Here is a 14,376-nt window from a genome sequence, read left to right as displayed (position 1 = left end):
TAAATTTATTTTGTATCAAATTAAACTGACAACAAAAACTGTGACCCAAATGTGCTACAGAACTAACATAGCACATCAATAACTATTATCATAGTACACAATGTACATAACAACCTTTTGCAAGTCTAAGGTGTGGTCTACATATTCTCTGTAACCCATTAGAGTTGATTTATCCTTAAAATTGCCAAAAGTTAGCAAAGACCAATATGTAATATACGTATGTGTTGATTTTTTTTATGTTGTGCACAGACTAAAAGTCCTTTGATTGTTGGCATGGAGCAAATTATAAATAAATAAAATAAGCTGTGATAGACGAAAACAAATGCGTCCTCACCTCGAACACAAGTGTGGCATTGGGCCCAATCTTGGGCGGGCTGCCGGCCTTGCCGTAGGCATACTCTGGCTTGCAAGTGAGAAGAAACACCTCCCCCTTCTTCATGGTTGCCACTCCCAGGTCCCACGCCTTTATCACCGACCCTGCAGGCACATGCCAGCATCTGCTGCAGCCACATGCACAACTGTGCTATTGATCTGGCCAGAAGCAGTCACTGATCAACCATGATGGTCGACCACAGCCAGTCTTCACAGAGGCGTAGTAGCTCCTACTATAGACTTCTAGGGTACGCAATGTCTATGAGACGTTCATCTATCAGTTTATTGTTTGTGGAAGCTGTCCACTCTTCAGTCTCACATGTAGAGTCCCGTTTATCCAACCTTTGCTTGTCTAACATACTGTATTAGCTATTGCCCACTACAAGGTCTGATTTTAAATACTATATTTAACTTCCGACAATTTCGTAACTATAAGTTCATTTTTTTCAGTTATAATTTTCTGTTATTTTATGAAAATACTTGATTGTTAAGTTCATAATTTGTAAAATCATAACAGTATAACATTTAAGAATTTTCGCTTATCAGACGTTCTACCAGCCCGTTTATGTCGGATAATCAAGACTCTACTGTACTAATAACCAAGGACTTCATTGTAAGCTGTTTCAGTTCACTACTGAGTTATTTTTTGGGCCACAATTTTCAAAATGCAACTATCACGCAATACATGATATTTATGAGCACTTGTACTTGTACGACTACTCACAGCTATTAGTAGGGCCATGCAATTTTCACAATCACAAAAAAAAAATGACGAAAAACATGAAAAATTAATGAAATCAGATTTTCCTGCATAAAATGCCTTGATTGACTAAAGCACGATAAAACACACTGTAAATACAAAAATAACCGTTAACACCCTCGTTAGCATAACAGACGCCAACTTGTACCACCGTACTATAAAAATAAGCAATACGTTTTATTATCGTAAACACTGCAAGAAATGGCAACAATTCTTAAATAAATGGCATAACGTACATTATTGAACTCATTGTCCATCATAAATTTGTGTAGTAAAGCTGGAGTCACAATGCCACAACAGGCCCGACATGCTCAGCAGTCAATTAAAGTCAAGTTTGCAGTTAAATCTCTCCAACAAAACACGCGCCCAGACAGCCTGCATGGAATAGATTCTATTTATAATTTCGTCGTGACATGCTGCTCATTAAAAAGAAAAACAGAACTAAACTTCAAATCTTTATGCTGAAAAATAAAATTTTGTGTTAAGTGTGGGTACATTTTAATATTTGTAGACTGCATTCATGTGTTTATATAAACAGATATCAGTTTATGTTCAATGTTGTTATTGTAGATTAGTTAAGATATAAATTAAGAATAGGCGAGTTCAGCACAGAACTTTTAATTAATAAATTTCCGGCTCCTGGTTGGGTTGAAGAACTACAGAAATCTGCCAAAAAAGAAAAAGTATTAGTTGAGATAGCATGTTCTTTTTCTCTTCTACGCTGTTTTTAGCGCATTCTATACTGCATTATATGGAAGTATATGGCTTGGAACGATTTGCTGACAGCCAATAAATTGTCGGGTTAATCTTGTAATGGTAGAGTCCAAACTGTATTTTTTCCAGGAGAAACGTTGCCACATATAGTGTGGTAAATATAAAGCTGCCACGAAAAATTAAATGTAACCATTCATAGACACACAATCGTGGTGATATTTTATAAACTTCATAGAGACATAATTGTGGTGATATTTTATTAACAGTTACATACCATCATCCTTGTTAATACTGCAAACTACACCGAAGACTCACAGCCCTTTCGATGCACAGATGTACCTATCCAGGTATGGAAAGCCACAGGGTAGAGAGCCACACCCGAACAGCTCCGAGGTTTACCAATCATTTGTGGAAAAACACCATATTGTAAGTATTTAGGATTTATATATTAACATAACCAATCCATTTTTTTTTAATGATAAACTAACCTATCCTCCTGGAAAATAAATAAAGAACTATAATTTATTACACTGACCTAATCTCACTTTTAATTTGGAACTGTTTCGGTTTGGTTGTTGCTTTCATCGCTGTGAACTAGCTATCCATCCCAAACATCTCAATGTTTTTAAGAAGGCAATATCGCCACCATTTCAAAATGGCGCCATTGTGAGAATGTTAAGTGTTTACAATGAAGGCAACACATTCTTTGTGACGTCATAACAAAACATTGATGAAATGACTGCATACTTTTATGAATAAAATTGAATCATTTTTATTTTAATAATAAAAGAATAAATACTTTAAATTATACTAGTAATCAGATTTTTAAAATGCAAGAATAATTAACCTTTATTGCCGAAATTTTTGTTGTAATAAGCAATGAAAATCACATTAACCTTTCACTTCACTTTATAAACAGTCGACGAAACAGTTCGTGTGTAGATGACTTGTAATTAATTTTAAAAACTGGCGTTTAGCTATAAAGTTTAAATATAATTATGAACAAGTTTTCATATAAATAAACTGTAATCAAATATCTATCATCAATTATATGAATCACCATAATTTTTTAGTCAATTAACATAACCTATTATTACTGCACTCTCCGACAGCGTAACAGAACAATGAGCGTAACGGGACACAGTGTAATGGAACAATGTGCGTAACAGGACACTTTTCCGTGCGTGCAGCCGGCGTTCATCAATTTATTAGACGTTGTCACGTCAAAAATTGTATATAAAATGTTTACAAAAAATATTTTTACCAAAAACTTGGATTTCAAGAAAATTTGTTACAGAAAAGTTAGGCCTACCTTTATGTTGATAAAATTTAGCTCATTCTAGGTTACTTTGCACTGCAGCCAAACTTTGCCTGCTACATGAAAAAAAGTCCAACAATATCAAAACAACTTGTTGACAATATTACACCTAAAAATAATTGCTGACTACAAACCACTCAAAGCTTTGCTGTAAAATTATAATCTGCAGCTATACATATCTATGCAAGCTTTGTGACCATACAGAAATTAATTAAAATAATACATTACCTCAACATTTAAAAGACAAGACCAAACATTACAAAACTCAAAACCATTTCCGTAGCAAATTCACTCTCTCATTGATGGACACAGCTCGCTCTGCATCCTCCAGCAATTTGCACTTCTTAGCTTCTAGTTATCTGAGCTCAGCAGCAACATGCTTTTTGCTTTCTGTCAGTTTCAAAGCTTCTGCATTAGCTTGACGTTCTTTAAGTGCTTCTCAATACAGTGAAACCTCTATTTAACAAATCTCAAGGGACCAAAATTTGTAGTGTTTGTTGTAAAGGGGTTTGTTAAATGGAGGTTTCGCACTATATATTTCTAGTCACCATAAAGCTTCACATAAATGGCTAGAACTGTCTTTCTGACTGTTTAATACGATATGAGGAATTAAACATGAAAAAGTACATAGAATACACTTGTTTAATGGCCAACCATTTGATGCTTGGAAATTATCAATTCCCATCCCCAGTGCTTCCTGGCATGCCTTTGTTGATGTTTGATGCCCTAGCCTCCATTAGCCAGTCAAAAAGTATCTTGTCCAAATCATCATTTTTACATACTTTCACACTATTCGATTTGTCCCTACCAGAGAAGCGTTGTTTTCGATCTGTTCCCGGTTGGATAATATGGTCGAAAGTGTAGACGCTGGGATGTCGAAACATTTAGCTATATCACTTTTTTTTTCCACTTTCATCAACTGCATTTAAAATTTCTAATTTTATTTTAACGTTAATCTGTCGCCGCTTTTTAGGATTAGAATTCATTTTACAGTAGGAACGTGTTGATTTCCGTAACTACGTGTGCAAATAAATAAACAGTGAAAACTGAAAAAACGGAAATCTAACTACACCATAGTTAAAATTATTTGCGTGTGTGCATCTTTAACCATAGAAACGCAAAATACACTAGTTGTTCGTCTTGCCAGAGCGATGGTACGAGAGGTTTCCGCCACTAGCGCTAAATGTACCCGCCATTTTGAACAAAGTGTGGCATGTATACACGACGTGTGTTATCCATGATGCTTTGTTTATTTATTGCCTTCCGCGATGTTGCTTATTATTTTAAGGTTATACGCACGTATTTTTAAGCAGTGAATGTAAAAAATTAGTGGATGTCTTGTAGGAGATGTTTATTTTTGCATGTTTTTCAAAAGCGGCAGTTCGTTGTAAAGGGAATTTCACTATATCGGAACAAATAAAATTCGGTATTTAGAGGTTAAAACAGCATTGATCTTATGGCGGTTCGGCGGGACCAAAATTTTATTTCGTTGTATGGGGTTTTTCGTTAAATAGAATATTCGTTAATGGAGGTTTTACTACTGTTGTTACCAAACGACGTGAGGGCTGGCCTCCCTAGTCCTCGTTTCCCCCCAATCCGCCCTCTCACTCCCCAGGACAGGCTTACCGCTTCTCCCATCCCTCCCGAAGTTCAACAGCTGTACAGCTTACTATGCGTCCTGAAAGCATTAGACCATCGGTTCAAAGTGCACTTGGTTTTTTTTTTGTAAAACCCGATAAAAAAAATGTGTTCTGTTGCAAATAATCCTTCTGTCGACACGAAGTCAAGCTATAACATATTTGTCATTCCAATATTTAATTTTTCGAATAAATACATAAACACAACGAAACTCTGCATGAGAAACTGTAGTGATACATTTAGTTTAATAAGTTCAAGCGGTAATGTAATGGTCTGACCATTCGTTTTCCAGTTTGTCGATCCGGATAAAATCTACTGTTTCATACCTCATATCATCTTCTTAAGCTCTCAAGCCTGCTTTTTAGTTTTGATCAAAACCTCTCTACTCCGTTAAGCTGAGTAAATGTAGAATATATAACAGATATGTGCATACAGCTGTCATAAATCATCTTAAAACTAGTCTATAACATCCACCACAAACTGGAAACATATATATATATATATATATATATATATATATGTGTGTGTGTGTGTGTGTGTGTGTGTGTATATGTGTGTGTGTGTGTGTGTGTGTGTGTGTGTGTGTGTGTGTTTTTCACCAAGGCTCATCTCGTACAAGTTTGGTAATATTAAAACTATGTACAAAAACGTTGACATGTCCTTAGTTTTATATAGAAATTAATGAAAACTAAAAATATTTTTTATACACGCGTTAAAATATGTATTTATGAGACAAAAGCAAAAAATTACTGCTTTTCTTCAATGGTTATGTCTGGTAAGTAGGGTAAGAGTTTCTAATACATTGACGATGTTTTCTTTATTATATTTCAAAAATAACTGATCTATTTCGTTTGAATCCGTATCATAATTTTGAAGACAAAATTAAATATATATATACAAATTTATCCATCTAAATTATTGAGAGCACACTTATTTATAGTCTCTTGCTTTAACATCATTTAAAATTCGACATGTCATGGCCATTTATACATTTTGATTTTACTATGATTACAAATAAAGGGATATATCTAAAAACTCTTTAATTTAGGTAAAGTTCTACATTAAAAAAAAATTGGTTGTTTGTAAAGTCCGTTTACGGACGATAGTTTAACGGGACGTCATAACAGAACATTGATGAAATCATTGATCCAGAAGAAAATGAAATATCACATTCGGCTTGAGACTGAGCCGTAATAGGTTTTTGCAACCAAACCATTTAGGCATTAAAAATATTATATTTTTTGAGGCATAAATTTTTTTTAAATTTTTCTATATTTTGTATGATAAAATCTACCTCTGCATACTTTAATGAATAAAATTGAATCATTTTTATTGAATTATCACTATTTTGTATGGATACAAAGGAGTGAAATGAAATGTACAAATTAATTAATAAATTACTTTTTTTTGCATTCATTAATTCAAATATATTAATTACTTTTGACGTGTCGGGCGCGTCGTATTTATTTTTACAAGTACAAAGAAATATTTCGCTTCGGCCGGGATTCGAACCGTCATCCTGTAGAGTGGCAGTCAGCGATGCGGACCGCAAGCCACGAGGCCATATTGGAAACAATTAATTGTTTCAGATGTTATAAATTAACAATATTCCACGCACGATATTTGTTTTAATTTCTTTTAACTAGCATATTCTCTGTTGGACTCGAAATATCTCTTTCCTTGCTATGAATAACTTTCTTAAATCTCTTCGGCCGCGCGTTACTTGCTATTGTTCAGTCCCGTCACTACTGCAGCGCAGATGAAGGTCAATGTGTTTTAAATGGCTTCTAGCGCAGCTTGTAGGCGGGGACAACTTTCTCTTCCACCCCTACCTCCCCTCGCAAAAGGGTTTCCTCACCCCCGCGCAGATAGCCCTCACGAGTTCTGGCGACTACTGTATCTTGAATGTGCATTTCTCACCAAATGAAGCAACTGTTTAGGCAATTCAATTTTTAGCAGACCACCTTCATGGGTGACAGAATCAAAAATATGATGCTGTGCTATAAGCAAATGCTCTTTTAAATTGTCCATCAAAATATCTTTGTTTATTGAAAACCCTCTTTCAACATTGGCATTGCCATGTGATATAATGAGAAGAAGTTTCACAACTATGGTAAGGTTTTCATATTCCTTTCTGCCATTTATAAGCTGCATCCAGAAAGTGTCTAGTAGTGTCTCTGATCTTAAATATGATTTAATCATTTCAGCAACATGTGGTTGCGAGCAGTGTGTCTTATACTCTCTGTCGGCCCTTTCTACAGTGCTAGCAGGGAGTAGGTTATTTTAAGAACAATGTCCCGTGTAGTTGTAAGCTGTTTCTCAAAGCCATCATTGGAAGAGGCGTAACATGGGTTCAAACATTTAAGTCCTTTAGTGAGCGGATATTTTAAGGGAGATCTCTGCATAAGCTAAGCTACAAAATACTGCAAATCAGTGCGACAGTCTTTACGAAAACACAGAATGTCCTTTTCAGAAACCTCACGTTTTGCAAGAGCTGCTTGAGTACCATATCCAAGATCAACCTGCTTAACAGCCTTGAGTGCAATAAATGATTTGCTAGCATTCTCCTTTAGAACATCTATTTTATGCAGTGAAGGGTTGTCAATAATTTCCTTCTTCACTATTTTAGACATTACAGTTTTTACTATAATAGTCAAACTGTCATACAGGAATGGCGTCATTGGAGCATCTGTCTGAAACTCCTTTAGAAATGGCTCTACTTCATCAGCTATTCCCTCAAAGAACACAATTTTAGCTGGAAGAAGTTTATCTTTCAGTGCCTTTGAAACCACTGAAAAACTGAGGCAAGATTGCTCCTTGGCAGTGCCTTCAACTGAATGCACATATTTTTTCACATTAGGCAAAATTTCCTTCGCTCTTCTTGCTACCTTCCCGTTCTCGACCCAGCGAACAGAGCACACTTTGACAGGAAACACATTTGACCCAGATGCTTTTGTATAGTCACCTCTTCGACTCGGAGCTTCCTTAAATAAATTGTACAAGGCTCTGAAAAATTCCACTAGTTGCCAATCAGTCTTCTTAAAACCAGTCTTAAAGGCGTTGTGAACTGTGTGCAATCCACAACTCCCAATGTCCAGAAACTGTGGAGAATCTGGAGCTGATCTGGTGTCTTCCTTTAACAATCTTAAGACTTTGAAGTTGACATTCGGACCATCCATTAATAACTAGAAGAAGCAGCAGCAGGTTGTAATGTTGTAATTTCTATTCTACAGCTATCACAAATTTTTGCTCCCTTTGGCAATCCAGAAAACAAACTGCACATCCAACTAGTAACATTCCTTAATTTTCTTTTTTCCCTAATGTTGTGATTGCTTTTTTTTAATGGATTAAAACACTGTAACTTCAAAAATGATTCACTGAGGGTCATTTCTTACCATAAACTTCCCACCTTTTCATAGTGTTTCAGTCACTATCATGATGAACGCATTACCTTTTTTCAAATTAATATCAACATTCTCAATTCAGAATGCATTAAACTCCAATAATAATATAAATCAAATGGTCACTTTTGATACTTGTACTAACAACTTTGATACTACATCAGAACAATACACACTCCTAGCACAAACTAGCTGAAACCAATACTGTACAGTACTCTGAAAGAGCAAGGGGGGAATCCCAGGGCAAAGCAAGGGTATCACAGAGCTAAGGGAATCCCAAGGCAATGCAAGGAGAATCCCAAAGTAAGGGGAATCCCAAAGCTAGGGAAATTCCAAGGCAAATTGAGGGGAATCCCCAGTAGCTGGTTGCTTGTCTGAACTAATCTTTGAATCCTGTAGGCTATCAGAGACAAGCAAAGTGTAGCACTAGAATTAATTAAAATTGTGTTATTAGTGATTTTTAATCAATTTTATGTGTTTATACTTTCAACATAACTTATTATAATTATAAAAATGGTTAAATATCATAATTGGGTAAAGAAAAGTATAAATATGGTTACAATTACTTTGAAACTTTGTAGACAATTTAATATTGGTACAAAAAATTTTATATAACTTTTTGAAAAAAATTAAAAATGACTTTTTCCAAAATTTTAAATTTAAATTTTTTTTTTCTAGACATTATTGTGTTACATATCACAGGAAAGGCCACACCAAATGCTGCAAAATGACACCTGTCTCACCTTTCTTACTTAGTTTGGAGAAGAGTTATGGTAATTATAAAATATGCCTGTCGTGCATTTTTGAGTGTTTTTTCGAAAATTTACAAAGCAATATTATCAAAACGGATGGATATATCATTCTAAAATTTTATATTTTTGTTAGTCTGTATAGAGGTAACATCTGTGCAAAATTTCATCAAAATCTGAGATGGTGAGGTAAAATTTTTATTAAAAGTGTGTTGATTTGACATGGAATGACCCATTGGAGGTGCGAGTAGGGCAGTTAGAGAACAGAATGCTCACTCTTAGGTTAGACAACCTACTAGATAAACAGAATACAACCGCCGTTGCGCCTATGGCTAATGCGCCAGAATCTGTTTCCCCAATTGCTACACCACATTCAACTCCTGTACTTGACCAAGTGGCTGTTATGCACCACCCGGCCAGACAGTGGTCAGAGGCCATGCCACGGTTTGCTGGAGGGGAAAATGAGAACCCGATGAGGTTTTTAAAAAAATTTGAGGAATATTCGGCCATGTTCAAGCTGAACAACGACGAAAAATTAAAATGTTTGAACACCGCCCTCCGCGAACACGCATACTACTGGTGGGAGGTTATACAATCATCTACCCACACTTATGCCGACTTCCAAGCTCAGTTTAGACAGCAGTTTGAGTGTACGCATACAGGGAAACCTGAGAGTCAGACTGCATGGTGAAAAATTTGATCAAAAGAAAAACAAGTCCCTTGAAGCCTATCTTTCAAGCATGTTTGAGCATACTAGGTACTTAGACCTACCTATGAATGATGAGGAATTTATTTCCATGTTTCTAGGACAATTACCTCATAGGTACCAGCTACATTTAACAGGGAGGAATTTTTCAAACATAACTGAGTTCAGAGAACAGTTATTAGCTTTCGACAGGTTAGAGCGGCAGTCGCGTGGTAGCAGCTCGGAGCACGAGAAAGCACCGGCACAAAAGGCACCTCCACTTTATCAACAGTGGCAACGTGACCAGCCAAAAGTACACGTCAACACCGCTAATTGGAAATTTCACCATACTGGAAAATGGAACAACCGGCAGCACAGGCCGCACAAAACTAACGGCTGGATTGAAAAGCGGAGTCGTACCTGCAGCGAGGAGGACGAGCCGAGCCATTACCTAAACCGGAACAAGAAACAACATCACGGTGAGGGACACGAACAATGGCCTCCCAGGTACGAGTACCCAGAAGGGCGACCAAGATCACCACATCAGGGGTACCAATACCGATTGCCGAGATCACCGGAGCAGCAGCAACGGCTGGTGATCCCTCCCAGTGGAGCTGAAGCCGTCCAGTCAGCGAACAGCGCGACGAGTTTCCCCACTCTCAACTTCCTCCCGTCCGCGTCAAGGAATCAACAAGGATACTTTGCACGGCAAACGCCAATTCCTCCCAACAGCAATCAACTACGACAGCTGCAGCAACAACAGCTATCAAACCCAGCATATAGCGCCGCATTGGCTAGCCAAGCCAATGAGACGGCGTTAAACTAAGCAGGATTAGTGGTGGTACGCCCCGACCATTAATCCAGGACCCAGACATAGGGGTAAATTATCGCATTCCAAACTACTACTGTATAACATATAAAATTTTTCTTGCTACAGTTCTACTAAAAGAAAGTGAATGTGAATTTCTGTACAGCGAGGAAATTTAAGATATTTTGCCAAAATGTAACACTGTCTGTCCTGAATTAGAATTAGATGTTAACGGACAACCTGTTAGTACATATTTTGTTAGACAGTGGAGCAGAAATATCTTGTGTCAACAAAGATTTTATAAATTGTTTTTACAGCATGGACAGAAACTATGCATCATACCCGTGCCATGCATTAAAATAATAGGTGTCACATCGCGATCTAGCCCTGCTGTAAATAGGCAAGTTATGCTGCACATCAACGGCCCAGGTCGGCAAGTTATGCTGCACATCAACGGCCCAGGTCAGGCCAAAGACATTACAGCATTAGTGGTAAAAGGGCTAGCAAAAACTTTAATTTTAGGCACTGATTTTCTGACACAGTACGGCATCGTTTTGAATTTTGACAAGTGGACTGTATCACCCACTGAATGCAGGTTACCCACCACTATAACTACAGGACAGTGGCAAGTGACAGGTGATTTTGTAGGCACGTTACGACTGAACAGTATACCACCTCAAGTGCACAGTATACAGGCTAGCAACGATTTCATTGCGTCATGGGAAGAGTTACAACTCGCGATGCAAGACGTTCTCACAATAACCAGCGAACAGAAATATATGCTACTCCAGTTACTCCGTCAACATCAAGATGCATTTAACGAGAAGCCTGGTTATAATTGCCTCTACAAGGCCTAAATATTGGTGAAGGACGGCGAACCTTTTCACAGGAAGACCTACCCCATACTAGCTAAGTACTCAATGAAGCGACTGACTACCTACAGCTGATGTTGGACTGGAAGATTATCAAGAGGGAGGCTAGTCCATACGCAAACCCAGTTGTTTGCGTACGCAAAAAGGACGGAACTGTGCGCCTGTGTTTGGACGCACGAGAACTAAACCGCATTACTGTAAAAGATCGTGCGAGCCCTATCTGTACTAATGAAATTCTATGACTGTATCAACGTGTAAGATATTTGACTACAATGGATGTCTTCCGGGTATTGGCAAATACCATTACAACCGGAATCCTGTCAATACACTGCATTTTTGTTTCGTAATCAGCAATACACGTTTCAAGTACTTCCGTTCGGTTTATGTACTGCAGTGGCAGAATTTACTAGGTGCCTGGCTACTACACTAGGGCCTGAATGCGCTTCATTTGCAAGTGCGTATGTGGATGACATACTCACTATGTCATCGACATACAGTGAGCACCTAGAACATGTACACAGAGTACTCACTAAACTTAAGGAAGCGGACATGGCAGTGAAAATTAAGAAATCCCTATTCTGTAGAGAAGAGCTACCTTTCCTCGGACACATTTTAACTCCGACAGGCATTAAAACTGCGCCAGAAAAACTAAGGGCTATTCAAGAATTCCCTGTGCCCAGGAACATAAGGCAGTTAAGAGCGTTCCTAGGTGTCTTAGGATTTCAGAAATTATAGCGACCAGGTGGCGAAGATTGCACTACCACTGTTCCAGCTGTTGAAGAAAGATGTTTCCTGGAACTGGGATGAACAGCAACAAATTGCATTCCAAGATTGGAAGCAGCTGTTCTTAACTGAACATGTTATTAATCATCCTGTGCAAGGTCGTGAATTCTTGTTGTATACAGACGCTTCAGATTACGCGCTAGGCTGTAAACTAGCTCAACTAGACGACGAAGGCATGGAGAAAACTGTGGCCATGGCCAGCCGTACATTAAACACAGTGGAGCGACGGTATACTGTAACCGAGAAGGAAGCCCTAGCAATCATCTGGGCCCTGCAGAAGTTTCGTGACCTGTTGTTAGGTGAGAAAATACAATTACTCACTGACCACCAGGCCCTCACTTGTCTAAGGGCAGGCAGAGTGTTTGGCAGCAGGCTGACGAGGTGGTATTTACACCTACAAGAGTACGACATAAACATCTGTCACATAAAAGGAAGCGAGAACTCGCCTGAGACCAGGGGATGGCTCCCAGAAAGCAAGCCGAAAGAATTCCTTGTAGCTCCAGTCAAAATTGATAAATTTTGTGAAAATGAAAATTTGAAAAAAATCTTGAAAAATTTGAAATCCTTCCAAGAGACTGATGAGTTCTGTCAAGAAGTAATTGCTAAGCTGACAACGTGTGAACAAACTCCCAAAGTGCATTTGCACTACTGCAAGTCAGAAGAGGGTATACTGTTTTACAGGCAAAAACAACAGTTGTACTTCGAAGACTGCTGGAAGCCAGTAGTACCAACAGCTGTACGGGACAAAATATCCTGGGAATTACATGTCAGCTTAAGCCATGTAGGTGCTAAGAAACTATTCGAAGCCATTAGCCGACATTTATACTTGCCTAACATGCATAGGACACTATCCAGGATCACTACATCATGTTTATTATGCCAGAAAACTAAGCATGCACGAGCGGCTGCACGAAGAATTACAGCCTATAATTCCGCAGCGAGCCTTAGACTTGGTGTCCGTAGATTTATTCGGACCACTACCCCTGTCCAAGGCTGGTGTAAAATATATTTTTGTAGTAATGGATGTTTTCAGTAAATACACCAAGCTCTATGCTATTGTCAATACAAATGCTAAAACGGTGTTGACAAAATTTCAGATATTCACAGAAGCGCATGACGGAGAATGTTAACTCTGTAACTGTGAAGGGCCTTACAGAAGTAAAGTGGGTCAAAACAACACAGGGGGCATTACACAGCATGCATTTGTGAAGACTTATAATTGTGAAAAAACAAATTATAAGGCTCCTTAAAACTGACACGAAAACAGTGACACAATACATAGCTTTAAACGATACTTCACATTATTACTAAGTTACAAATATCCACATAGTACAATTACATGTTGCTATGCAAAAAAAAAGCAGTTTTGACACTTTGTTCGATTTTAGTAGTGTTCTGCGTGCATTTAGTACTTGTCCAGCACTTGAGAACACTCTCACACGGCACTGATGTAGCTTGTATACAGAGTCTTTTCAGTGTGAATTGATACAGGTGGGGATAAATGTTTCTCCTACAGTTCCACCACTCCAGAGGATCTTCCAAACAATTTAAATATTGTTCATTTAGGTATTTATCTACCTCTCGAATCCCAGCAGCAACAGGATTTTGTGGTTTTACAATTTGTGACATTTCAACATTGAAATCATTCCAAATGCTAGTTTCTGTTTGAGAGTGGCTATGTGTTGGTACCATAGTCATAGGTACTGTTACTTCATCATTCTGATCATGTAATTGCATGTCGCTTACTCTTTGTTTTAAACTCTTCACTGCATGATCGTAGGCCTCTGGGGTTCTGAAGCCTTTCTTCTTGAAACGTGGGTCCAACAATGCACAGTCCGCATACAGCTGATTTTGTTAAAGACTGTGAAATCGCGACTTTATTTCAAACAGTAAAGTCTCTAAAAAAGCCTTGATTTCTTTATTTTCAACAGGCACTGCGAGGCAGTTTACTATATGTTTTGATATTAGCTGGGTGAAGAATAAAACTTTCGACAAAGTCACGTTTTTTTCTGCACTTATTTCACAGGTAACTTCAAAAAATGGCTGTAGAATTGGGACAACTTTTTCAATTGTATCCCAATCTCGAGACTGCATTGAAAGCTCGTTCTTTGATAGTGCTAAAGTATTGATTACTGCATCTTTTGTTTTAAAAATACACTCCAATATTATAAAGCAGGAATTCCATCTAGTTTTGCACTCCTGCTTTAGTTTCATACAGGGTATACCCATCTGTTTTTGTATTTCGTTCAGCTTCACTAAACCATAACTACTTTTTA

The 14,376-nt window shown here is 37.8% G+C and overlaps 1 protein-coding gene across 1 annotated transcript in view; it reads right to left on the bottom strand.

Annotated features, from left to right (window-relative positions):
- LOC134531215 (FK506-binding protein 59) overlaps positions 1-14,376 on the bottom strand; it is a 191,665-nt gene that overhangs the window by 132,187 nt on the left and 45,102 nt on the right. The window contains exon 3 of the mRNA XM_063366873.1: positions 335-477. Coding sequence (XP_063222943.1) covers positions 335-477 — 143 coding nt within the window. The remainder of the gene's footprint in view (positions 1-334; positions 478-14,376) is intronic.

The sequence above is a fragment of the Bacillus rossius genome, chromosome 3, assembly GCF_032445375.1.
Source record: "Bacillus rossius redtenbacheri isolate Brsri chromosome 3, Brsri_v3, whole genome shotgun sequence".
Classification (NCBI taxonomy): Eukaryota; Metazoa; Arthropoda; class Insecta; order Phasmatodea; family Bacillidae; genus Bacillus; species Bacillus rossius.
Note: the sequence above shows the minus strand (reverse complement) of the source record. Positions and strands in the feature narration are given on the sequence as shown.